Source organism: Lacerta agilis, chromosome 17 (genome assembly GCF_009819535.1).
Source record: "Lacerta agilis isolate rLacAgi1 chromosome 17, rLacAgi1.pri, whole genome shotgun sequence".
Taxonomy (NCBI): domain Eukaryota; kingdom Metazoa; phylum Chordata; class Lepidosauria; order Squamata; family Lacertidae; genus Lacerta; species Lacerta agilis.
In genome coordinates, this window is record NC_046328.1 from 4,920,730 (window position 1) to 4,948,617 (window position 27,888).

General features: G+C 46.4%; 1 protein-coding gene across 1 annotated transcript in view; it reads left to right on the forward strand.

Annotated features, from left to right (window-relative positions):
* The window catches only part of LOC117061831 (transmembrane protein 132B-like), a 349,705-nt gene that overhangs the window by 223,761 nt on the left and 98,056 nt on the right, over positions 1-27,888 (forward strand). The window contains 1 exon segment of the mRNA XM_033174812.1: positions 15,852-16,038. Within this exon segment, the coding sequence (XP_033030703.1) occupies positions 15,852-16,038 (187 nt within the window).

The following is a 27,888-nucleotide window of genomic DNA, read 5'->3' on the forward strand; positions in this document are numbered from 1 at the left end:
GAGGAAAGCAACATTGAGCTTTTTTTTAGGAAGGAAAGCCCTGTTTTTGGTGCTTTAGGCCATTTTAGGGGTGCAGGACAAAGATGTTGAGTTTTTTTAGGGGAGACAAAGTTTTTTAGCTTCTTTGGGGGAGCCACTGATCTACCGGTGATCTACCACAGATGTCCAGTGATCTACCAGTAGATCACGATCTACCTGTTGGACATGCCTGTTCTAGAACATGCAGAGAAATGAAGAGGGCGGAGCAAAGAGAGACAAGATGAAGGAGCCTTAGGCTGCTCAGAAAGGACCCTGGAGAGGAGTCTTACAGAGCGGTGGGAAGGTGGGGATCGTCAGTCCTCGTAACTGCCTCATTAGGGCAAGACCTACTGGAAAGGGTTGCTGTGATCACTAGGCCTGAGCTGCCTTGGTTTCTTTGAATAAAGATTTAACTTCACTGACGCCAGGTGTTTTATTGCTGACCTGCTCCTGACTCCAGCTCCTGACAATAAGGCATTCTAAAACCATGACTGCTGCTGACATTGCAGGATTTCCCTGCTACCAACTAAATTGCCGATGCTTCCATCAATGTGGAAGAGCTGCAGATCAGTGGTAGAGGACCTGCTTACATTCGGGGGGGGGGGAGTGGTCCCAGGTTCAATCCCTGGCACCTCCGGGTAGGTCTGAGAATGTCTCCTATCTGAAACCCTCTGGAGTCATTGCCAATCAGAGGACACCATACTGAGCTAGATGGACCCAAGGGTCTCAGCTTGAGGCAGCTTCCTGTGCTTGTCTTTACATTCTGTGTCTGGGCTGAGTTTGGGGGCTTGCTTGGTCCAAAGAGCAGGTGTGGTGGCAAGCTTGCCCTGGCCTGCTTCAGTGGGCTCCTCTGTACAAAACAAACTTGTGAAAAAATGCACACACATAGAAAACTAGGGGCCTGGGGGAAGGGTCTAGCCTAGCCTTGTTCAGCTTTTACACACAAGGGGTTTTTGTTCCACCTCAGCCTGAAGTGGTATGAATGAGAAATAGGTCTCCCACCTCATCCACCATGTGAGAACTAGGGTGGGGTTAAATAGGTTTGGTTAGACGCAGTGTTTCTCAAACTTGGGTCCCCTGCTGTTGTTGGACTACAACTCCCACCATCTCTGACCACTGGTCCTGATAGCTAGGGATGATGGGAGTTGTAGCCCTACAACAGCTGGGGACCCAAGTGTGAGAAACGCTGGGGGCAGTAAGACAACATTCTTCCTTACGCCACTGAGGCAGCTCCAATCTACTCCTTCTTCTCTGCTGTACATGAGCAGGGGCAAATCAGCCGCTCTACTCCAGAGGAGTTTTCTTTCAGCCTGAGAGCCACATTCCCCTGTGGGGGAGCCTTGTGGGGTCACATGCCAGTGGTGGGTGAGGCCATGTGCAGCAGTGGTGCAGCAATAAAGTAGCAAGGCCAGATAGAGATACCTAGAATGCTTTGTTTTGTCTCCTAGGCCTGAGGTTCCCTAGCCCCACTGTAAGGAAAAGCATGATAACTCAGTGGTTGAGCACCTAGTTTAAATGCAGAGGAGTCCAGCTTTGATCCCTGGCATCTCTAGATAGGGCCGGGAATGATATTGTTGTTGTTGTTCAGTCGTTCAGTCATGTCCGACTCTTCATGACCCCATGGACCAGAGCACGCCAGGCACCCCTGTCTTTCACTGCCTCCCGCAGTTTGGCCAAACTCATGCCAGTCGCTTTGAGAACACTGTCCAACCATCTCATCCTCGGTCGCTTCTCCTTGTGCCCTCCATGTTTCCCAACATCAGGGTCTTTTCCAGGGAGTCTTCTCTTCTCATGAGGTGGCCAAAGTACTGGAGCCTCAACTTCAGGATCTGTCCTTCTAGTGAGCACTCAGGGCTGATTTCTTTAAGGATGGATAAGTTTGATCTTTTTGCAGTCCATGGGACTCTCAAGAGTCTCTTCCAGCACCATAATTCAAAAGCATCAATTCTTCGGTGAGCAGTCTTCTTTATGGTCCAGCTCTCACTTCCATACATTACTACTGGAAAAAACATAGCTTTAACTATATGGACATTTGTCGGCAAGGTGATGTCTCTGCTTTTGAAGATGCTGTCTAGGTTTGTCACTGCTTTCCTCCCAAGAAGCAGGCGTCTTCTAATTTTGTGACTGCTGTCATCATCTGCAGTGATCATTGGGCCCAAGAAAGTAAAATCTCTCACTGGGAATGATATTACCGGTAGATAGAGCAATTGTCTGATTCCTTATAAGCACCTTCCAGTGTTCCTATTTATTATATTTTAACGTGGGTATTTATGTGGGGAGGAGCTGTAGCTTGATGGCAAAGCTTTGCATGCAGAATGTCTGAGGTTCAATCCTTGGCATCTCTATGTAGGGCTGGGAAAAGTTCCTGTCTCAAATCTCAGGAGTAGCTGCCAGCCAGTGTGGGTAATATTGATCTGGGGGGACCACTGAGGCTCTTAGAACACTCAGAAATGCTATACAGCTGCCAGTGTTGTTGATATTCTTCTTCTTCTTTATTATCTGAGGAGTTCCCCACAAGCTTTCTGTACTGTATCTGCTAACAAGATATAGTTAACATTGTGAGTTGCTGGTACGGTTAAAAAACAACCCCTAAAACTTTATTAACCGTTTAAAATTTGGCCACAATTTTTAATGCCAAACTTTTTTTTAAATAAAAAAAACCAACTTCCTTTTAGTAAAAGAAAGCCATTGATATGATTTCTCTCTCAGTGTTGGCTGTCCTTAACCTCATGCTTTCTTTCTAATTGGATCATTTATTAGATTTCCCAAGCAAGCTCCTATTCAGGACTTTCTCTCTCTTAAAAAAAAGTCCTAAATTGTAGCAAGGAAACAGAAAAACCCTGCTTTCATTTAAATGTTCTTAGAAGCAGCATTTCTGTGAAAAAGTAGAACTTGGGGTGGGGGGGGAGGGAGATCTGGATTCTAAAAAATTCTACTGTGACAAGTCTTTTGTTAATAGGAATAAATTAATCCATTTATTATCGCTGAGCAGAAACCACTTGCCCCATTTTGTGGGTGATATCTGATGTTCCACCCAAGCATATACAATGTTAGTAATATTCATAGTTTTAGACCCTTTGAGTTCAATAGTCCATGGGTCTAACCCAAGTATGACTTAAGACTGCAATCCTTACCCCTCTTCTTGGAAGTAAGCTCCACTGAATTCAGTGGGACTGCCTTTTGAGTAGACACGGTTAGTTGGCTATCAGACTATATTTTGTGCGGTTGTGTAAAGCAGGGTAGGGAGCCTGTGATCCTCCAGATGTAGTTGGACTACAACTCCCATAATTCCTGGTTATTGCTTGGGCTGCCTGGGGCTGATGGGAGTTGGAGTCCAATAACATGTTCCCCACCAATGGCATTAAGAGGTGTCTCTTGTTTGGCACTATTTTTGGCGCTCCTGAGCATATTTGCATAATTTGGTGGCTGTTTTTGGCACCCACCAGCTCCTTTGTAGTCCTTGGCTCTCTGTCCCCACCCTGTCTTGTAATCCTATTGGCTGTGGCTCCCTACATGACATTTGTCCGTGGTATCACTCCACTATATGTGACAGAATGTTGCGATGGTCACTCATGATCATATGGCTCACCACAGCCAATCGGATTAAAATGAGCTACGTGGGGAGATAAAGAGCCAGTGTGGTTTGGTGAAGCTCACTGGGTGACCTCGGACCAGTCGCTGCCTCTCAGCCTAATCTGCCTCACATGACTGTTGTGCGGATTAAATGAGGATGGGGAGAACCATGTATGCCATCCAGAACTCCTTGGAAAAATAGGTGGGATATATATGCAATTTTTTAAAAGGATAGGGCTGAAGGCAGTGAGAGTGAAGATGGAAGAACGTACCATTGAAATGAAGGACGATGAAAGGACATCCAACAGGGTCAAAAGAAGGGATCTTATCCAAATAAATTCTAGTCAGAGTAGACCCACAGAAATTAACAGACCTAAGTTATTCTTGTCTACTCTGAGTAGGTCTAGCATTGGATACAGTGCATAGGAAATATTTGGCAACATCGGTGTCCCCACCCCCCATCATCAGCAACAAATGTTCTCCCTTCCAAGCATCATCAAATACAGCCCCAGGAGCTGCACCAGGATGAATCTGGTCCCTGTGTATCCTTCTTAAGAGAAACGCTTGCTCAAACAGTATCCAAGGCCTCTTTGGCACCAAGAACAGACTTCCCCATGCTGGAAGAAGGAAATAAAAATAATTGAAGCAATTGTCTTAGTTGTCTCCCGGGTTGTCACAATGATGTGGATAAAATCAAATAAACGGGAAGTTATTGTGAGTTGTTAGCAGGAGAAACAGTTGTGAATTGGCAGAGCAAACCAGCCCAGGCGCTTAAGATGTTTTCTCATTATCCGGATTTATTGTTTTCAGGAGCAGAGCGGGGTGTGTGTGTGTGGGAAGTTGGCTAAGCAAAAATAAGGTGAATAATGCCTGGTCTGGGGGATGTTTAGTTTGGAACAAAAATACCAATTTTAGTGTGTGTTTTTGCTGTGGTACAGCTGGGAATTGTGGCGTCACTTTGCCTCTTAGCTGTGGTGGATTATGCTGCGGCATAAAGAACGTTGAGCTCTCAGCACTGGAAGTGCCATGCACAGTGATTTTTAGATGGGAGGTGCATAGCATGAAGAAGAAGAAGAAGAAGAAGATAAAAGTATGGACCACCCATGTATTTTCAAAAACCATGTTGGGCATGGTAATGGTGAAGCTGCATTTTGCCCCCAACCGAGTTCTGCACCCTGAAAACGAACAGAGGAAAATTGGGGTGATTTGGACCTCCTTTGAGAATGCAGTACTAACAACTAGCACAGTCAGAAACCTTGAATGCCCCCAGTTCCCTGTAACATATTCATTTCTTTTGCTGGTGCTTTAGAGCTTTTGTGACCTTCAGCTCTTGAATATACAGCCTTGTAGATTTGCTGTTCTTTTCATAAACTGCCAACTGCTATTCGGCAGATTTGCAATTGACATCTTTGTCAGATACCTCTCCATGCCTCTCACTTATTTTGTTTATTAAAGGTAAATATTAACGAGGCAGGTCTTATTTGCGTTCAGCATAATGCTTGTAAAATAACACTCCTTTGAGTTTAATCACCATAACAATTTAATACCAATATTACCTCTGAAACAAAAGTAGCTTGCTAACATACATGGTGCAGTGACAGCTGATAGTTGTTTTTCCCCTTCAGTGCCTTAGATCGCAACTGTGCTAGATTATTGTGGGTAAATTAGAGGCTGGTCAAATTAAAAGCAGAGTCTTACACTCGGAATAAGCATGCAAGGCATGCAGTTCTGCTGGGACTGTACCGCTTCAGAGGGTTGTATGTATGAATGCTCTTTCATTTAAAAACTCCCATAGCTTAGACAACTAGAACTATGTGGGGCTACCTTTGAAGGTGACCCGCAAACTGCAATTAATCCAGAATGTGGCAGCTAGACTGGTGACTGGGAGTGGCCGCCGGGACCATATAACACCAGTCCTGGGAGATCTACATTGGCTCCCAGTGCGTTTCCGAGCACAATTCGAAGTGTTGGTGCTGACCTTTAAAGCCCTAAACGGCCTCGGTCCGGTATACCTGAAGGAGCGTCTCCACCCCATCGTTCAGCCCGGACACTGAGATCCAGCGCCGAGGGCCTTCTGGCGGTTCCCTCACTGCGAGAAGCAAAGCTACAGGGAACCAGGCAGAGGGCCTTCTCAGTAGTGGCTCCCGCCCTGTGGAACGCCCTCCCATCAGAGGTCAAGGAGATAAACAACTATCTGACATTCAGAAAATACCTGAAGGCAGCCCTTTTTAGGGAAGTTTTTAATGTGTGATATTTTTGTATTTGATTTCTGTTGGAAGCCGCCCAGAGTGGCTGGGGAAATCCAGCCAGATGGGCGTGGTACAAATAATAATAATAATAATAATAATAATAATAATAATAATAATAATAATCTCACTATCCAGCTCAACCTTTTCCTGAAATGCTAGTTTCTTATAGTTTGTCTTAATTTACTCTGAGCAAATTACTGTTTTTTGTGTGATTTTTTTTATAAAAAAAGTAATCTCACATCTTTGACTTCTCTGCTCCTGTTTTAGTCTCCTCTGGCATTTTCAAGCTCTACTCTTCGTTCATCCTAGAGCATTTGAAAAGTATCTGCCCCAGAGAAGAAGACAGTGCCCAGCAGATGATATTGGAGTACTACTCCCATTAGCTCCAGCCAAGAGTCGGGGATGATGGGTGTTGTAGCCCAATCATATCTGGAGACCACACAGTTGGCTACCCCTTTCTACCCTCTCTTCCCAGTTCTTAGTTCTGAGGGAAGGGCTACTGTTTTTGTCTCAAGCATTCACCTAGTCCAGAGAAGATCTTCAACCCCTTTTAAAGCCAAGGTCACCACAAAATACCATTACATAAAATGATAGGAACAAAATGAAATATTGTTAAAGCAGAAAAACCTAGAATCATGGATTTGCAAAGGGACCCCAAGGGTCATCTTTCTAGTACAACCCCCTGCAATGTAGGAAACTCAGCTAAAGCATCCATGACAGATGGCCATCCAACCTCTGCTTAAAAACCTCGAAGGAAGGAGAGACCAGGACCTCCTGAGGGAGATCCATCTTCCAAGTATTATAAAAAGTAAACAACACTTATTTGATCCCAGTTATTTGACACATAGGGGGAAACCTGCAGATACAGTCCAAAGGGCAAACAGGGAATTCTGTATACAGGTGAAACTCGAAAAATTAGAATATTGTGGAAAGGTTCATTTCTTTCAGTAATTCAACTTAAAAGGTGAAACTAATATATGAGATAGACTCATGACATGCAAAGCCAGATATGTCAAGCCTTTATTTGTTATAATTGTGGTGATTATGCCATACAGCTGATGAGAACCCCAAATTAACAATTTCAACTTTGGGGTTTTCATCAGCTGTATGCCATAATCATCACAATTATAACAAGCAAAGGCTTGACATATCTCGCTTTGCATGTCATGAGTCTATCTCATATATTAGTTTCACCTTTTAAGTTGAATTACTGAAAGAAATGAACCTTTCCACAATATTTCATATACTGTATTAAACTGCAGTAGCTAATGAAAACAATTGCTTACATAAATGGACTTTTCCACGATATTCTAATTTTTCGAGTTTCACCTGCATATGGGAGAATTTTAAAAGCACGTGGTCCTTACTCACCTGGTGCAAAAAGATCTTGTCATCCGGTGGAGCCCTGGCTGCCTAGATAAAACCCCAAACCCCAACTTGGTGTAAGGCCCATTGAACTCAGTGCATCTTTCTTCTGAGTAGATACTTTGTTATTTACTAGATGCAAGTCAGCAGTACCAGATGACCTCGCTCAGCTAGGCGCTGGGGTGGATTTCACCCAGCGGCTTGCAGAGCTGGGCAGATGCTGCCGACAGGCCTTGTGCCCCTTAGCAACATCTGAAGGCCTTGATTGACTAGGCACTGGGGTGGATTGCACCTTGCACCTTCCAGAGTCAGGCCCAGACTGCCACCGGGCCCAACACTGGCAGCAACAACAAGCAGCTCTGGCTCTCCCAGGCAAACCCATTGCTGCCCCACCCCCTCATTTACCAGACCTGAGGGTTCTGAATTGCGGGCTCTACTGGTGCCAGCTTCTGCCCACCTAGCAGTTCGAATGCACGTCAAAGTGCAAGTAGATAATTAGGTACCGCTCCAGCGGGAAGCTAAATGGCGTTTCAGTGCACTGCTCTGGTTCACTATAAGCGGCTTAGTCATGCTGGCCACATGACCCAGAAAAACTGTCTGTGGACAAACACCAGCTCCCTCGGCCTAAAGAGCGACATGAGCACGCAACTCCAGAGTCATCTGCGACTGGACCTTTTACTGGTCAAAATGGGAGTCTCAGCGATTGTCCTCTCCCACCGGAAACAAACCAGGACTGCTCCACGAAAATGCACATGCAAAAACAAGTGCTCTGCCCTGGTATGCTGCCCCCTTCTTCACTTCTCACTTCCCTCTGTGGCCCCTAGCCTCTTGCTGTGCCCCCCCAATCTACACATTTTTCACATGTGCCCCCCTTGGAATACACCCCCCTTGGGAGACACTGATCTAGAATGATTACCCTTGCAGCAAACACTTACAGTGAGCTGCCCATGGTACTGAACTGTTCTACTCTTTCCAGTGTTGCAGGGGTGGGGAATATGCGGCCCTCCAGGCAACTCTCATCTGCAGACACAAAGGTCCAGGATGAGGGCAGTTGTTATAGTCCAGCAACGTCTCCAGGGCTATATGTTCTCCACTCTGGCAGTACTCTTCCCATGAGGACTTTCAGCCTTTTTACTTCAAAATATTTCTAAGGATACCAGGGGAGTGCACAAATAAGCATGAATAACATTGTTCATACGCTGTATCTAATAAATAATATATAAAATTGTAAGTATGTTGTCACACTACAGTTTGCATGGCTGTCAATAGGTGGCGCTGCAAACTAGTGTGAGGACAAATTTATCAGGAGGCCAGTGAGAAAACAAGTGGGTGGCTGGATGGCACATGCCAGTGAGAGAGCGGGTGGCAGAAGCTTGCAAAGGAGTAGCTTGCACAGACCACAGCGGCCATTGAGAGGGTGGCAAGGTGTGTAGCCAAGGCTGGTAAGACAGTGGTGAGGCAGGGAAGTTGGAACGCCCAACTGCTCTCTGAAGCAGTGAACCCCTTCTTAAGACATCACGAAGCAATGTTATAAGGGCGAGATGCTGCTTCAGAGAATGGCTTGTCTGGGTGGGTTTGGAGTGAGCTGTTAAGAGGAGGGAGGTGGGGGGTTGGTGAGGTGTAAGGGACATAAGCAGGGCTGGTGTGCAATGCAAGCAGGAGCAGGAGCCCCAAGTATGTGCAATAAAAAGCAACCTTCATAACAAGCGCAGCAAACTGAGAGAAACTGTCAAAAAACCAAAACAATTGACAGAGTAGAACTAAAGCAGCCCAAGAATTTTAAATGACTAGACCTGGGGTCACCAATGTGGTGCAACCAATCAGTTTGTCAGTATCTCATATGGTGTTTGTGAAAGGCCCCTTCAAAAATCTGAAATGAATAATAAAAAAAGTTTGCTCTTCCTGTTGAGTTGCGGTTTTAACCATTGAGGCTCCCATCCTGTGTGTGTGTGTGTGTGTGTGTGTGTGTGTGTGTGTGTGTATACACAAATGTGCATAGGGTGTGTGTGCCAAACTGGGTTTTGACCTGGGTGAAAAAAGCCTAGTTTCGCCCCTGCACACTCAAGGTAGTTTACAACTTAAATTTTTTAACATAATTACAGACCTAACAAAGGTACTCATAAACAATAAACAAAACATCAAAAAATACACATCCAAATTGAACACTCTTCACATAAATTATAATATCTAAAAATAAAGCTACAAATTAATATCAATAACTCCAACAACCCCCTACCCAACAAAATCTCCCAAACAACACCCCAGCCCAAGAGTTTGTTCAGCATCCTCAGCTTTTGTAGCTGGAGTCAGTCCGGGCTTTGCCCTCCAAGGCCACGTGGGAAAAGGCCTGCAAGGCAGAGAGCAGGACCTCCAGGATTCACAGCCAAGATGTGACTGGCACCCACATGGCACTCTCAAAATTCCAAGGGTGCCCATTGTCCCCAATGGGTTAGTGACATCTGGCATAGGCAAACAAGAGTCTCAACCTGGTGCCAGAAAGGGTGCAATGATGACACCAGTCTGTAAATGGTGCCTTGTGCCTAATCTCCCATCATGGTATGAACCTGGAAGTCTTCTTCTCAACCCTCTGCTCCTTAGTGAGCACCTTCTCTACAACTTGCTCTCCTGCCTGCTATGGTGATGGTGTAGAATAGAATAGAATTTTATTTACGGCCATAGGCCAATACAAGTAAAAACACACATAGATAACAACTTGTGCAAGTGGGAACAACAGCCGCTAAAACACCACAATAACAATAAAATACAATAAAATAGAATGGCATACTACGCCTTAGCTAGCTTGTAGTGCTCCTTGGCGTCGCTTTTGGGTAAGGACAGCGACCAGGAACCTTGCCACTTTCAGGGTCGTATGAGTATCCTTATCCTGCAAGATTTGGGCGAGGTGGAATTCTGGTGGGGTGCCCTCTAGTTTCTGTATGATTGATCCCAACAAATTTGCCCGTGGCACATTGAACAAGGGGCAAGTGAACATAATGTGCTGGAGAGACTCCAGTGTCTCCTTATCACATTCGCACATGGCGGAGGCTTGGCCCTTTGAGAATCTATGTCTCAGGACGTTGGAGGGAAAAACGTTGAACCTCGCTTTGGTGAAATGGTGATGGTGTACGTAAAGTTTGGTTGGCAATGACACCCTGTGTCAAACGGAAATGTCTTATCTCCTGCCGTGCTCTGAGCCTGCAGATCTTCTTCTCAAACCCTCCATTCCTTGCTTGGCAACTTCCCTGCAACTTACTCTCCTATGATGGTGTAAGCAAAAATGGCAAACAATTGGGCCACAGGTCCCAAAGCCAGAGCCCCCATTGAAATGCAAACATTATGACAGAAAAATCCCCACGGGAATTAAACGCCACCCGAGTAGTTTCCGCATCAGTCTTCGATGACACTGGAGTAATTTAAATTTGTGACACAGTTCAATGTCATGTCAAAGGCTTAAAAAAACTTTGCAGAAAGTCGCCCCCCCCCAAAGAAAGCGCCATTACAACAAAACATAGGATTCCATGACTAGGCTTTGTTCAGTGGACCTACTCACTTAAGACTGCGGGGAAGCAATAAAACTAAGTGGTGCTTTTTATTATTTCTGTCCCCCACCCCCTTCACCAGAAAGAAATATGTCTAATGAATGTCTCATGTCTGAAACACTGGGCTGGATTCATCAAAGGGAGTCAGTAATTACCAAATTGAGAGAATCATGAATTGCTTTTCTAAATTTGAAAAGCACATCAAGAATAGATCAGGAGCAGGCAAAATTAATAGTTACGAACTCATTTCCATAGAAATGGACTTATTAGCAAGCTTGCCAGCTGCCTAAAATTATAAGGTCTTTTCCTTCTGCTTGCAGGAAATAACCATGGTTTTTTCTTTTTCTTTTTTTAAATAAAAACCCAAATCAAATATTTTTCTCCCCTTCTTTCAAAATTCCACTGAAACTTGAATTTTGCTAAGTTTGCAGAAGGTGGGGAATATCTCTGTTATTGGGCAAAATGAAAAGAAAATGGTGGAGGAAGAAAGCACCAGAAAGAGAGGAGGAGTTTATGCAAGATTGAAGTTTTGTCTTCCTTCAGAAGGAACGTGGTGTGAGGCGCAGAATCACTGGTACAGGGTTTGTTCTAACAGGGTTGAAGACTGTGATGTTCTTACCATTTCTTATGACAGCTAATCTGTAGTCAAGTTCCAGCCTGAACAGGAAGTTCTTGTCGAGGAGAGCCAATGGCCAGCATGCATGAGCAGTCACTAGATTACCTTTCCTTCCTGTTTGTTTGTTTGTTTAGAATATTTATAAGCCATTCTTTGGCAATGCCTTCACTGAATCTTGAAATAACCTAATTAAAGCCAGCATTTGAAATGGTAAATTCAGGCCAGGGGTCAGCTGCAGCCCTGCAGCCCTCTGGTTTGCCACTGTGAAAAAAGGGTGCTGGACTAGACTTGCTGCTGGCCAGATCTAGCAGGCTGATCTTATGCTCCTATCACAGCTGTGCATCTTGACTTCTTTGCAGTTATGGATGTTGAGGTACTAAAGGGGAATGAGTCCGAGCATGTGCCAGGCATGCATCCAGTGGCTGCACCGCCCCCCCCAAAAGGAATGGACAGATACCCACTCAATACCCGCTCCCTGCCTTGATTGCCTTTCCACCTGACCTGGGAGGGCAAGGACCTGATTGACTCCAACTACAAAAGCTGAGGCTGCTGAAGAGGCCAGAGGCCACCTTGGCTGTGATTGCTGGAAGACCTGGTCCTTGCCTTGCTGGACTTTTCCCCACCTGGCCTGGGAGGGAGGGGCTCTGTCTGATTGACTGACTCCAGCTACGAAAGCTGAGGCTGCTCAACAGACTCTTGGGTTGGGGTATTGTTTAGGGGTTTTTCTTGGGCTTTTTGTTGCTGTTATTGATATTATTATTGTTTGATCTTTACTTTTAGATATTATGAGTTATGGGAAGACTGCTCACTTTGGTTGTACACCTGTTGGTGTGTTTTATTTATTGTTTATGGCTACTGTTGTTATGTTCATAATTATGTAAATCTTTTCATGTTGTAAACTGCCTTGAGCATGTCCCCCCCCCCCCACTATGGAAAGGCAGCATGATGATGGTGATGATGATCTTACATTTCGAGAAGTGCAAATCAGGAAGGTTCTCTCCCCGAATCTCTCCCTGATCCCTGTATTGGGCTCCTGCCTCCCCACACCTTCCAGGCTGGTCACTCATGTTCACTTTCTGCATTGCGTGTTCTGTAATGGGACCCTGCTGGTTTCAGCAGCTTCTTCAGTGTGCCATTACTTGCCTGCCCTGAAGAGTGGAACTAAGCTGAAGGGTGCTGCAATGGAACTGCAAGGCCATTTGCAAAGCTAAGCAGGGCCTGGTCTGGTTTCAAAACTGGATGGGGGAACCACGTGTTGAGATTCCTGCATTGCATGGGGTTGGACTAGATGACCATTGGGGTCCCTTCCAACTCTACAGTTCTATTACTCTGTGAGTTGGACAAGTTCCCCCAGCCTTTCCTGAAGGTCCCTTGCAAACTTGGGGATTTTGCTGAGTTCCTGAATGTGCTGATGACAGACACAACTTGGAACTGACAGTTAATAACCTTTCGTGCCAGGGAAGGAAGTACCGATCAGTCTTCGTACTCTAGGAAAGGCTCGGGGTCAATGGGGTGAGTGTTAGAACAAAGACTCCCGGGACGGCAAAAGGGCTGTGGGCCACGCGAGAGGTGAAATAAAATAAAATTAATTCACTTTGGAAAGTTTTCGTGCTGTGGCTCATTATAACTACGACCTGGGAAGAGGCACGGAACAAGGGCCACAGGTTGATTGCAGCATTCTCCGTGGGGGATTCTGTGTTCCAGATACTGCCAGGCTTGGGCCAAATGATCTGTCTGTGAGATAGAGGGATAAAATCAAACGTTCAAAGAGTGGCAGAAGTGTCACAATCTGTTCACAGGGCTCAATGACGGCCAACGTGTAAAGCATTTTCAGTGGCTGGTAAGCTCACTTTGTAAGAAGTTTTCTCTGGGGGATGGATATATATATATATATATATATATATATATATATATATATATATACACACATATATAGTAGTCTCAGACATGAAACCTAATTAGAACAGAACTGCTCTGACAGGTGAGTACAGCTGTTTCTGCAGCGCCACTAAAAAAAGTAGATTAAGACGACACAAGCACCTTGTGTTGGTTCCCCCCCCCCTTTTTTTGCAAATGCCTTCCCTGCTTGCTGTATGCAAATTGTCTGCAGGGGAAAGGAAAGAAGGGCATCACCAGTCCTTAAATTTAAAGCTGCCTTCATTGGAAGTGTGCAGCCTTCACCCTTTTGCTCATCTAGAGTCAGACCTGCCCCAGCATCAGGATTATACAAAAAGCTTTCCTTCTAGAACTTCGTCCCATCCTACTCCCTTTAGTATCCTATGGTAGGGAAAGATAAGGTGGCGCCCTCCAGATTTTGCTGGACCCTAGTTCCCATCATCCTTGACCATTGGCTATGCTGGCTGGGGATGATGGGAGTTGTGGTCCAACAGCACTTAGAGGATCACAGTTTCCTGCCTATTACACACTCTAGCTGTTCCAGCCTCCCCCAGGGGTTGTTAGACACTAACTCCCATCATCCCTGGTGGACTCCAAGAATCCAGTTTGGAGAAAGATATGTAACACTGGCATGGATGCCAACAAACCTAGACAGCATCTTAAAAAGCAGAGACATCACCTTGCTGACAAAGGTCCGTATAGTTAAAGCTATGGTTTTCCCAGTAGTGATGTATGGAAGTGAGAGCTGGACCATAAAGAAGAATGGATGGTTTTGAATTATGGTGCTGGAAGAGACTCTTGATAGTCCCATGGACTGCAAGAAGATCAAATTAACCATTCTGAAGGAAATCAGCCCTGAGTGCTCACTGGAAGGACAGATACTGAAGCTGAGGCTCCAGTACTTTGGCCACCTCAGGAGAAGAGAAGACTCCCTGGAAAAGACCCTGGTGTTGGGAAAAATGGAGGGCGCAAGGAGAAGGGGACGACAGAGGATGAGATGGTTGGACAGTGTTCTCGAAGCTTCCAACATGAGTTTGACCAAACTGTGGGAGGCAGTGGAAGACAGGAGTGCCTGGTGTGCTCTGGTCCATGGGGTCACGAAGAGTCGGACATGACTGAATGAGTAAACAACACAATGGATGCTGACTCTTGCAAAGATTACTCAAGGGTGCATAGGTTAAACTACTGGAGCACAGCCTGTGGCTCTTCTGTGCAACTCGGCACAGAGCCTCAGAGACACTGCAGGGGCACCACTGAAATTTAAGACCCCAAGGTTATGATAAGGAGGTATTAATTACCCAGTATTGTTTTTTAGTTATACTGTCATACCATACCTTCCAAAGCCTCAGGAGCTCTGGAAAACTGTGTTTCCTAGGGATTCTGGTGCTCAGAATTCTACCTTGGGCATTATCACTGGGCGTAATGTGGCCAGTTTATCGGCGTTGGACAGTGACAGGGAACGTGTGGCCATCCAAATATGGTTGGATTTCCAGCTCCTATCAGCCCCAGCCTCTCTCTGGGCAATTGTCAGGGATGATGGGTTTTTTTTTTTTTTAGGGAGACTGTGGTGCATCATTGTGTAATGTTGCACAGAGAAAGCTTGGTTGGGGTAGGGATGGTGGCCAGAACTGGTGGTTGCAAGGAGCTCCCACTGTGAAAAACAGGTGGCTGCAGTGAAAGGGGTGAGTAATGTCATTCTCCTTTTGACCCCCTCCAAATTTGCCTGTGAGTTCTCCTAGGAGAAAGCTTGTTGTCTCACTCCGATAAATAGGAACAATTAGAACATTTGAAGGTGTACTCTCCTGAGAAGGGGGCATGTTGGCTGATTCAGGTGGTCTGACAACAACAAGCATATCTAAGCCCTCTAATACAGGGGTCAACAATTTTTTTTTAGCCACAGGCTGCTCCACAGTCCCTCAGACCTTGTGGCGGGCCAGAGAAGTGGCACGGGGGGGGGGGAGCTGGAAAAAGAGGCGAGGGGGGCAAATAGTCCTCCTCCCCACTCCCACCCCCCAGCAGCTGCACTTACCTTCCCAGGGGCTGCCACTGCTGCCACAACCACCGCCACTGCTACTTCTCGTGGGTAGGCAGAGTGAGCTTTTCTGCTCTGCCCTCTGGCCCACAGGAGCACCAGGGTGGTGGTGGTGGGAAGATGAGTGGCACAAAAGGGCTGGCTCTGGAGAGGGGCTGCTTAAAATAGCGCTCAGCCAGCTCAGCCGAGCCCCCTTCCTCCTCTAGGCAGGGCAGGGAGAAGCCAGGAGGAGGGAGGGAGGAGGCACTGCTGCGGTGTGTGTGAGGGAGAGGGTGGGGGATGGAATGGTGCAGGGGGAAAATGGCGCAGCCCGAACGAACAGAATCCCCACACCGATCCACGGACAGTCCACAGACTGGATCCTGAAGGCAATTGGACCTGATCTGGCCCGCGGACCTTAGTTTGCCGACCCCTGCTCTAATACGATTGCCAAAGGGGCCCCCTGCAACGATTTAAGGAATCTCAGTCTTTTTTTCTGTCCAAATATGAAACACTTATGTAATATGTTTAAAAAAAATGATCCAATTTCAAATTCTCAGTAACACCGCCTTTTAATTTTTCAGGGCGAATGTCTCTTCTTACGAGATCTTTCAGATGGATTTTGAGATAGACAACAGTAGTGGCCTGGTGGGGGCCCAGCAAATCACCTGGCAGGTGGAATACCCCCGAGATGAGTCTGTGAGCGAGCTGGTGGTCTCCGAGATCTTTGTCAGCCAAGCGACTTTTGCAGGAATTGTTCCACTTGCGATGGTAAGAATCTACCTCCTCCTTTGTTATATTATTCTGTTTCATGTTTCATTCTGTTTCTATAGATGTGGGAATTGGGGAAGGAGAGAAATATTTCCTGAAAAATGCTTTGGTTGTTAGAATGCTCACCTTTCCCAGTCCCGTTTATTGTCATCTATTTTTCATTTGGCATCATTCTTTGCCTCCTGGTATTTGCATCTCCCTCTTCCATGGATGATCCCAGCCAATCAGCAATCGCACAGCTGAACGGGATGACATCACAATGATACATAGGCAATCAGATTTAGCCAAGTGAGGAAACCAAGCCCATCTGAGAGAAAGGGGAAGAGAAAATGGTGTGAATAGGTGACATTTTTGGAGGAAAAGATTGTGGGTATTTACAGACAAAACCAAAAGTGCTTCTGAAAAGCAGCAGTCTTTGGGTTCAGCCTTATGAATCCATAATGTTTGTTAAAGGCAACTGGACCTGCTAATTTGCATCTGCAGTAGAAAGGTCTCAATGCATAAACTACATTTCAATAAGGTATTTTATTTACCTGATGTCTAGTAACAGCTCCTTGGAAACCATTAGAGTCTATTGTGTGATTTCAACCCCCCCCCCCTTTATAGGGATTATGGGCCCAGTACATGATAATCACTCCTCTGGAGCTGTTGCATTCCATTGTGTTACTGGAATCTCCATGCATCCACACAGCGGTGATAGGCTACAATTATCTGTGGCATTTTCATTTAAATTAATTAGCTGGCTCATGCTGGAAACTTTATTTGTAAAACCAAACAAAGTGAACCATTGGTGGGGAGGGCCTGAATTCTCTCCACTTCCCAGACCTTAGCATTTGCTAGTCTTCCATCACAGTCTTGTGGTGTTTTTAATAAAAGAAGTAAATTCAAAGGTCTTGGTGGGCACAAAGTGGAGTTCCATTTTAGCCCCTGTCCCATATGTACATGTGAAAAAGAGTCCATGGGATCAGACCAACATCCTGTTATAGTCAGCTGGATGCTTCCATAAGTAGGGTGCCTGCAGTTTGTTCCCCTGGTATTTATTACTCTGAAGTAAGGATGGACAGACCCATTGACGTCTGGTCCATCTCAGTTCTACATGGGGGCAGGACTCAAGTTGTGGTGACTGATGCTATGAAGCAGAATTCACCCAGTGTTGGGTTGTTCACCCACTAATATGAGGCGTAGCTCAGTCAGTAGGGCATGGGACTTCTAATCTTAGGGTCATGGGTTCGAGGCCCATGTTGGGCCTTGCAGGGGGTGGACTAGTAGATGATCCTCATGGTCCCAACCCTGTGATTCCATGATGCCCATTGGGACTGGTAGGGTAGAAGGCAGGGAGCCCAAACAGGAGGCAGAACCAGAGCTAATGTCAGGTAGAGGCTTTGTACTTCCTTTGTTCCAAGCTAATATATGATACGGGAGAGCCTGGCTTCTCTCTTTGATGTTGGCTTTGGCTCAAAGTTTCTGGACTCCCAAACCAGAAAATCTACTGCTATTCTTCAGTGTTCCTTTTAAAATGTCTCTGGTCCTCTTGACACAACTAGAAAACTTGCGTCATTGCCGGAGTTGGGCTTGGTTACAATTCAGAGTAAGTCCCAGTAAGCCCTGATGCTGTGATGGACCCATGTAGGAGTAACCAGCGCCTCAGAGAGGGCATCTGTTATGGGGATAGCTTTGCTGGCGCCTCCCGTGTGCAGGACGAAATCAACCTCACACGGGATGCCAGTTTGCAAGGGAAGGCAGCCTGCGGACGGGACGGACGGTAATTCCGGAGCCTGCTCACACCGTGCCGTGAATAAAGAAGAACCGCTGGCTGTAACCTGAAGGACTTGAGTTCTGTGAGTTCGATGAAGGTTGCCTCGTAGAAAATGATTGCGAGCGTCTGTCTGGTCCAAAAAACTCCGAAGAGGAAAATAAAGCTAAAGGTGGCCAAAAACTGAGCGGCCAAATAAAAGGTTTTTAAAGCAAAATCAGAAATAAAACTAAGAAGACTGCAATCTGGAGGGTAACGGCTTTAGCTGGCCTGCGTGGCTGGATGGTTTCTCTTTCTCTTTGCCTAGGCTTGTCACGCAACATTCTCTCTGGGCTTTCCGTGCGTTCTCCACACCACAAACGGGGAGCGACAGCTTTTATTGAATGAACAACCAACGTCATAATCGATACACAAACCAATCACAACACTGTTGCTGCCCTAATTTGGGTGGGAAGCAGATTAACTGACCATTACCAAGTTTAAACACTGGAGCCAATGAACTCTGCGGAAGGATCTCAGCAGTAAATCGCCTGCTGGATCTTGCTTTCACTTTCCCTTCCAGAGTGGAAGGACACAGTAAACATAAGCATAAATAATCCTAAATAAAACATATTTCCCAAACGTATTCCCACAGACCCATCTGATGGCAATAGCTCTGTTAAGGATCTTTGAGCTGGGATCATCTCTTTTAAAAGTCAGACAGCCCCAGAATTCAATGAAACCAATGGGGTGACCTCATTGGGGAGGAAGAGGAATGATTTTGCTGCTGTTGTTGGCATCCATCTGTCTTGGGAGACAATGGAGATGAGTGCACTTCTGGGAGTGAATTTAAACTGCTGGAAGGTTGCAGCGTCTGCTGTGGCTGTAGACACTGACACAGGAAAGACATGTTTTGTTGCAGCCGGGGCAGATGAAGGCATCTGGTTGTGCTGCTGCAGATGCACCATGGCATTTCTTCTAACTGTGCTCCTCCCAGACCCAGCATTCATTCCTCCTCTGATCACTGTTATGGGTGCACAGGGGCATAGCAAGGGGGGCGTATCGCCCCATGTTCCATAATGGAGGGGGTGACAAATTATCAAGGAACAATTACTGCCGTACTAGGGCAGTTCATAAAAAACTTTTTTTAAAAAATGCCTGCTCCAAAGGTCTTATCTTACTATACTAGGGATTATATAGCTATATGTGAAATTTCATGCATATCGGTTAATATCTTGACCCTCCTCCACCAAAATAGCTGTTTTCCTATGTCGTGAAGGCTGAAATTTCAGTTCAGTGGAGCACTTACTGTTCCCAACCCTAACCCTGTGGAAAGCCATCTAATTAGATAGACTTTAATTTGATTTTGAGATGTTTTAGGAGGTAATTTAATTATTGTTTGATTTTATACCAATGTTATGTATCTGATGTTAGCCACCCTGAGCCCGACTTCAGCCGGGGAGGGCGGGATATAAATAAGTTTTATTATTATTATTACTTGTTATTATTCCTTTGTAAGAAAATACGAAATAACGTAAAACCATTTTTGCAGGGGGGGGAATCAATGGGGGGGGTGACAAAAAAAATTCCGCACCGGGTACCACCTGACCTTCCCATGCCTCTGTGGATGCAGAACCTGACTGCCTGTCTCCAGGCACTGCGGTCATCTGCAAGGGATTCCCACAAAGCAGGGTTGGTGTTGCCAGCCTTCATGTCATGTTTGCAGACATCTTTGTAACGCAGAGTTGGTCTGCCAATGGGTGTGGTGCCTGAAGCCAGCTCCCCATAGAGCACGTCCTTGGGGAGGAATGATAACACACAGGATTTATTTGCCACACCAGCTAATTAATTCATTATCAAATAAAGTATCCCTCCTTTTCCTGAAGGAGCTCGAGGTGGCATAACATGACTCTCCCTGGCATTCTCACAACAACCTTGAGAGGTAGTCTAGGCTGAAAGTTCCCATTCAGGCAAATGAGAGGCATTATCTAAGTTCAAGGAAACATCCCAGCTAAGCAAATAGAGTCAAAGATGGTGCAAAGCAAGGTGGATGCAGTTGGGGGGTGGTGTGGATGGACTGGGGAGAGGGTGTGCAGCAGGAGCTGGTCTCAAGAACTAGGGGCTTGGAGGGCCACATCCAGCCTCCAGCCAGGAGGCCAACAGTAGGTGGAGCAAAAGCCAATGTCAGACAATCAACTAATTTTATCTCCATCCTCCTTCCTGTTGAGTTCTATAAAGACAACTTTGGGTCTAAGGAATAAGGAAGGTAATAGCCGGTGCTACCCCTTGGACCAGTTGCTAGGCAACAAGACGAGCAGATGGGGACTGGCTGAGAACAGGCCAGGGTTGGCTGTGCAGTGCCCCCATTCACTCTAGGGGCTCCCACTGGCCTCCAGGCCTGAAGTTTGCTGCACCTGAATAAGGCTTCCCTTCTCAATTAGTTCTAGTGTTTCTCGACAAATTGCTGCTTCCTAGATATGGCTCGGTTCCTTCTGCTCGCAAGCCTGCTTGAGTCGGTAGCCTTAGGCAATGAGAAGCTGAGCGAGACAGCCCTGGTGAGGAGCAACATCTTGTGTTTGCATATCTTTCCTCATGTTTGCCAACCTGGAGTGTTTGTTAGCACAGCAGGCATGGAGCCTGGGCTGCATCCCACCAGAGCAGGAACAGAATGTCACTGCACCATGAGAAGAGCCCTGCTGGATCAGGCCAGATGCCCCCCAGTCCAGAACTCTGGTCTCACCCTGGCCAGCCAGGTGCCTGTTGGAAGCCTGCAAGCAGGACCTGAGTGCAACAGCACTCTTCCCAATTGTGATTCTCAGCAACTTGCATTCAGAGGCAGATGACCACGCTGGGAGCTGTAGTTTGATGAAGATGCTGGGAGTTGTTAAGAGATGTCCCCAACTCTACCTCTCGTCTAAATCAGAACCAGTGACGGTAGCAAATGTCCCATGAGAGGGTCTGGAGGTGGTTGGAGGATGGATGACAGCTAACAAATTGAGGTTGAATCCTGACAGGGCAGAAGTATTGTTTCTGGGGGACAGAGAGTGGGCAGGTGTGGGGGACGCCATGGTCCTGAATGGGGTAACTGTGCCCCTGAAGGACCAGGTGTGCAACATGGGAGTCATTCTGGACTCACAGCTGTCCATGGAGGCACAGGTCAATTCTGTCTCCAGAGCAGCTGTCTACCAGCTCCATCTGGTTTGCCGGCTGAGACCCTACCTGCCTGGGCACTCTCACCAGAGTGGTACATGTGCTGGTTATCTCCTGCTTGGACTACTGCAATGCGCTGTATGCGGGGCTATCTTTGAAGGTGACTCGGAAGCTACAACTAATCCAGAATGCGGCACCTAGACTGGTGACTAGGAGTGGCCACTGGGACCACATAACACCCGTCCTGAAAGACCTACATTGGCTCCCATTATGTGTCTACGCACAATTCAAAGTGTTGCTGCCGCTGATTATTATTATTATTATTATTATTATTATTACTACTACTCAGAGTTCCCTGAGCGGAAGGATTGATTGTTAAACCAATTTGGGAATTGTAGCTCAGTGAAGGCTATAGTGATCTCCTAACAACTCTCAGCACCCTAAGCAAACTACAGTTCCCAGAATCCTCTGGGGGGAACCGTGGCTGTTTAAAGTGGTATCTTAGTGCTTTAAATGTATGGTGTGAATGTGGTCTAAGGTAGACTACAGTAAACCCATTAAAATAATGGGCCTGAGTTCATCATGTCCATTATTTTCAATGTGTCTACTCTGAGTAGGGCTAATTTTGGCTTCAATCCAAGATCCTCCTCCCATTGGCAGCCTGCCAAATGCTCACATTAACTGAGTTGGAAATTGGCTCCTTATATCAGATGGTGACAATGAGGGTAGTTTATTTTGTAGCTGTAAATCACATCATGTTCTGTGGAGTGTAGCTTATCTCCAGCAAAAGGGACAAGAGAGAGGGTGAGAGAAAAGCAATTGGGAGAACATCACATCTTCTGCTCTTGCGCGATAAGCTCTGGGTGGCTCTGTAATCTTTCATAGACACTGGAAGCTCTAGAAAATGTCCATCAGCCTTATTCCTACACGGGTTGCCCATCTGCTACTGAGCTAGGTTCAAGGTTCTTGTATTACCGGTACTATACAAAGTCCTAAACAACTTGGGGTCAGGATACCTTCAGGACCACCTGAGCCCTTAAATCCCAGCTCAGTCACTGGGATCATCTGGAGGAGTGCTGCTAGTTGTCCCCCCCCCCCCAGTCCCCTGCATTTCAGAAGACTTACCTTCAACTAGAAGGTGAGCATTTAGTGCCAGCAGATCCATGCTGTGAAATCCTTTCTCAGAAGAGATTTGGCAGGTACCCTCCCAGAATTCAGTGCATTCAGTCTAGAGATGTGCAAGTCCTGCACGTTGCCTGAATTCCGACTCCCACTTCATCCCACAAATGCAGCAAATTATACATTGCTTTGGTGTTTAGTGGAGTTGCCAGGGATTCAGCCTGGGGCCTTTTGCATGCAAAGCATGTACTCAGTTGCTGAGTTATGAACCTTCTCCCAAAGATGAAGTAAATGCTAGTCTTCATGGTTCTGAATAAAGAGCTGAATTAAATAAGTGTGTGTCTTCTGCTGAGTCTGATTAGCATGGTGTTGGTCTGTACCAGCCTCTCACAACCTGCTGAAACTGAATGTTGAGAGATTCAGGACAGACAGAAGAAAGTCCTTCATCATGCAGCATATAGTTAAGCTATGAAACGCTCTCTCACAGACATAGGGCAATCAAAGTTTTCAATAAATTTGCTGTACTATTATATAAAGGCTCAATATGGTTAAATTGACAAGTAAAAGGTTAAGGGTCAGATGAGGAGAAGGATTATGGTTGTGTTTCTTCCAAAAGGTTGGCCATTCCAACTCTAGACAACAGCAGCAGAAAGATAAATATTCTTCTTCTTCTTTCAATAATGGTTTCCCCTGTGCGTTAGCCTTTTTATGAAAACAGTCCTCCAAAAAAGAATAAGGGGGAAATGTTGTAGCAAGTCTTGTTCATCATACTGGCAAAGTTCCTGGTTGCTTGGATACAATCTGGGTCGCTGAGGGTTTCATTCTCATGGTGAAGATGGGTAATATCGTTTCAGTTGGTTCTATCCTGTTGCTGCTATTGCCGGGGGAACGCTGCGTCTTACATAACATAAACTTAAAGAAGAAGCCTGGACTGCAAACTGGAGTCTTCTCATAAGAGTTTGGACACCTAGAAATGTAAAGTATGAATATGACACAGTTGTGTTGATAAACAGGCGTGATGTAGAGCAGTTGTGAACAGACTTATTGGGTCTATTTTTGTTTATTTATTGGAACCCTAATATCCACCCATCACACAGGCCAAGGCGAACCTTAAATCACTTTTCAGACTGTCCACCTGTCCTCGGTGAGATTGCTGTCCTCTTTCCCCCATTACAAGAGGATTCTCCTTTGCTTCACCAATTCTGCCCCACGCCCAACTACCGTGTTTCTCCTAAAATAAGACACCGTCTTATATTTTTTTTCGCTCAACAAAACACAGTATGGCTTATTTTCAGGGGATGTCTTATTTTAACCGTGTCACATCGGTACGCTGCATAGCCACGCCTCTCCAGGCTGTTTTAATGGGAGGTACCACGTCACTATGGCTTATTTTCGGGGTATGGCTTATTTTTGGGGAACGGCTTATATTTCGCAAATGCATAGAAATCCTGCTATGGCTTATTTTATGGCTATGTCTTATTTTAGGAGAAACAGGGTAGCTTTGAGGAACCAAGCTCGCCTACGAGCCTGTGGGAGCTTTCCATCGCAACATTTGAAAGACATACCGGTACATTTTAGGCCACTAATCCCTTGCAAGCAACGTTTAGCCTCCGGTCTTCAACACATAAGCTGCAAACTCAACCCTTCTTCTCTACAGCCTCTAAAGGGAAATCAGGGGAGATGATGATGGTAACAGATGCAGAATAGTGGCTGAGTGGTGGTAGAACCAGATGTTTTGGAGGGTGGAACCATTTACCTGTTGCATCCTGTGAACCATACTCTGGAATAGCCTTCATATATAAATGCACAGTTACTATAGGTACTGTATATACTTGAGTATAAGCCTAGTTTTTCAGCACATTTTTTGTGCTGAAAAAGCTGCCCTCGGTTTATACTTGAGTGATGCGGGCGGTGGGGGGCAGCGAGAAAGAAGCCATTTCTCTCTGCTCGTGCCGCCACCCGCTCTCCCCAGTTAACCATTCCTTAAGAAGCGTACAAGAATGGCGGTTCTTTACTCTCCCCAGGCAGCTTGTTCCATTCCTGAACTGCTTGCATAAATGCAAACTTGGCAAAGGAGGAAGAGGAAGGAGCAGCCCAAAGGGCTGCTTTCGGGCTGCTCGTTCCTCCTCCTCCTCCACAGCGGCAAAGGTGAACCGGCTTATACTTGAGTCAATAAGCTTTCCCAGGTTTTTGTAGGAAAATTAGGTGCCTCGGTTTATATTTGGGTCGGCTTATACTCGGGTATATACGGTAACTAATCTCCCTATCCCTCTGGCTCTCCCTCTTCTTCTTTTCCATCCTCCTCTTTCAATTTAGATTCCACTCTTTCTCCCAAACGAGCTTAGGGCAGCGAATATATCCAGAATAAAACTTTTTTTCCCTTTAAACAAAGTCTTCTAAAAACAGTTTAAAACATTCTCTCATTCATTGATCTCAGGGTTGCCAGAAACGATGTCTTTCAACTATCAAATGCCTGGGCAAACAGGAATGTTTCCAAATTCCTCCTGGAAGTTAATAATGGTGGAGGCAGACACACTTCACTAAGGAGGGTATTCCACAAATGGGGAACTGCCACTGAAAAGGCCTTGTTATGGATCAATGCAAACCAGGGAGCTTCTAGCAGTGACACCACCAAGAAGGCCACACCTGCTGATCAGAGTTTGAGATGGTGGATGCTGGGAAAGGCACTCTTTTAGTTACTTGGGAGACCCCAAGCTGTTTAGGGCTTTATATGCTTGTCAGGACACAGGTGGCGCTGTGGGTTAAACCACTGAGCCTAGGGCTTGCCGATCAGAAGGTCGGCGGTTCGAATCCCTGCAACGGGGTGAGCTCCCGTTGCTTGGTCCCTGCTCCTGCCAACCTAGCAGTTCGAAAGCACGCCAAAAAGTGCAAGTAGATAAATAGATACCGCTCTGGCGGGAAGGTAAACGGCATTTCCATGCTCTGCTCTGGTTCGCCAGAAGCGGCTAAGTCATGCTGGCCACATGACCCGGAAGCTGCACGTTGGCACCCTTGGCCAATAAAGTGAGATGAGCACCGCAACCCCAGAGTCGTCCACGACTGGACCTAACAGTCAGGGGTCCCTTTACCTTTACCTTTTATGCTTGTCGTAATACCTTGAATTGGGCCTGGAATTTGGAGGCCAGGGTGGGTGGAGGAGGAAAGGAAAAGCTTTTGTTGTCCCTATTGTTAAACAAGAAGGACTGGTAACCTGGTCTACTGCCAGTTGTCTACTGCTCTGCTTTTGCCTCAAGCAAAATTCAAAGTGACTCTTGCTATTCACCCTCAGGCACAACACCTGAGGAATTCCGAGGGAAGACAAAATGGATTTGGTAAGAATGGCAACCTGTCTTAGAGAACAGCAGAGGAATGAACTGCATCCCTCATTGGTCGGTCGATTTTGCATCAAGCAAATTTAGAATGGGATTGCCACATTCTCTTTCAGTGGCAACATCTGCAAAACAAAATTGAGGCGCCACAAAGAGTTTAAGTAAATAATAACAGAATTTTTGAGTGTGGGGCAAGGAGGGCCTTGGGTTTGCTGCCTCTGTCTTAAAGGCAAGTTTGCAGGTTCCTATACAGTAGAGAGCAGTGTCCATTGGGACTGGTGTGGAGGAAGGCAGGGAGACCAACAGTAGGTGGAGCCAGAGCCAGGTACAGGTAGAACTAACCCCCCCCCCCAGTTAGTCATAAGTAAGAAATCAGCAGAGTTTGGTGGGGCAGAGCCTGCTTTGTCCTTATGGACCAGCTTCCACTGAATTAATTGTTGGTATCCATCTGTCTCGAGAGACAATGGAGTGAGCTTCCGGAGGTGAAGTCAAACTGCTGCATTAGCAGCAATGAATTGACCTCTCCAGGGCTCAAGCCTAAACAATGTGTCTGGAGGTCCTGGGCTGCCCAGATGTCAAGACTCCCCTCTCGGCCTCACTGATGAGGTCCAGAGGAAAGCAGAGCAATATGTTTGGCACCAGCTTGGCTGCAGGAGTTGCTGGAAGGAGGGGTACAAGGTGCCAGCCAACCGCCTTGGGACTCCACTCCGGGTTAGTGTATGGTTTACTTCGGAGCCTTTTCTTCTCCCAAAGGTATCTCAGTGAAGGTTGAGGATCAGAGTTTTCCTTCTCCTAGATGGGCTACCTTCCAGGTGAACGAGCTCCACCTGCCCCTCACTTCCTCTGCAGCACGTGTAGAAACTGCCTTCCTGACCATTGGACCCACTCTTGGTCTCTTCTGCTCAACCCATTGAAGCCTGTCTTCACATGCAAGGGAAGTCCCCTAACTCACTGAGGGTTTGAGACCCATCGGCTACCCTCACCTGGTTTAGTTGTCCAGCTGAAGCCGTTCCCAGGGTGTGGCCACTGTCGCATGCTGGCAGCTTCTAGGAGCGCCAGGTGAGAGCTGAGTGCAGGGTGAGGACCAAAGAAGGACAAACTACCCCAGAAGGAGCACATTGTGGAAAATGCGTCTCCTTGGACAGCCACCAAGATGCATGGGTCTTTAGTTTCCCAGAATGCACTGCAGAAAGAAGTTTGTGCCAAGACTGTTAAAAGGGAAAGCATGTGCAACAGTGCCTCATGAACAGTGCTGCGTAAATGTCCTGCAGGCCCATTGACCCATGCAATGAGACATTTGTTCTGCTGGGTTTCTGTTCACAAAATGAGCAATAGGACGACACATTCTGAGCACGGATATCAATGGGGGAGAGAGAACCTGGCATCCTTTATGAGTTCCTAGGTCTGGAAATTGGGCTTATTATCTACACATTTAATTATCTTCCCTGTGATGCTGAAAGACAAGTCCTTTGGCTAAGTAATAATCCATACTGCACCCAACGGCTTCCTTTCCCGTTAAGATGAGTGGAGGAATAACTATTTTTTAAAGTGTTTCTGACACCCCGCGTCCCCCGCCTCACTTGCTCATTTTATTAAGTCGCAGTGAAAATGAATCGCCCTTCCATTCTTGGACTGTCAGCCGCCCATGTTGATCTGCACACCAGATGTTGAAAAGAATCAATTATGAGAGACATTTTGCTGCCAAGGAAAAAACAAAGTTCCCTGGGCGTGTGGCAACTGACATTTTCATCTGGCGCTTGGGATGTTGTGCCAGGAAATTGTCCCCTAAACAGTTGGCACCCAACGGCCCTTGCTGTCTAAATGAGCACGACCAACGTGCTCATGACAGTCAGGCACAGCTTCAGAAAGGCTTTCAAGAAAACCAACAGCTTGCAGGAAAGCAGATTGCATACCAGGTGTCATGCCCCCCACTGGAGGAATCCTCTTCAGAAAACCACCTGGAGCTCCCCAAGGCATAGGAGCCAACTTCTAGGGGCTGAGGGGGTTTCATCCCCCCCCAATAAAATATTTGAGGGGGTTGGGCCCTCCCCAAAGTTGATGGGCATTGCCATTCAAGTGGTGTGCAAGCACCGTGTCATGTAACCGATTAAGCGGGCTTAATTGAGAGCCCCCCCCCCATATTTTATTCAAGTTTGCACCGCTGCCCCAAGGTAAGCATGATAGAGGAACAGCCCACATCAAGGGACCGTAAGGAAGAGCAGTGGGATCTGGGGCCTTTAGGAGCCATGGCAATTGTGGATTCACTTCCTCCAGGAGCCTGATTGGCTGCTCTTGCAGGCCAATCAGGTCGCTGATTCACTTCCACCTGGAGCTGGATTGGGTGGCTCCTGATGACCAATCAGACTGCTGCATTCTGGATCCTATTGTTCTAGGATTCAGCTCAGTAAATAACAGCAATCATGGAATCAGGCCCCAAGTATACTATACAATTTAAAGCAGCTTCATATTTAAACAGTGATACTTCCCTAGTCCCCTCACAGAGCTACAATTCCCAGAGTT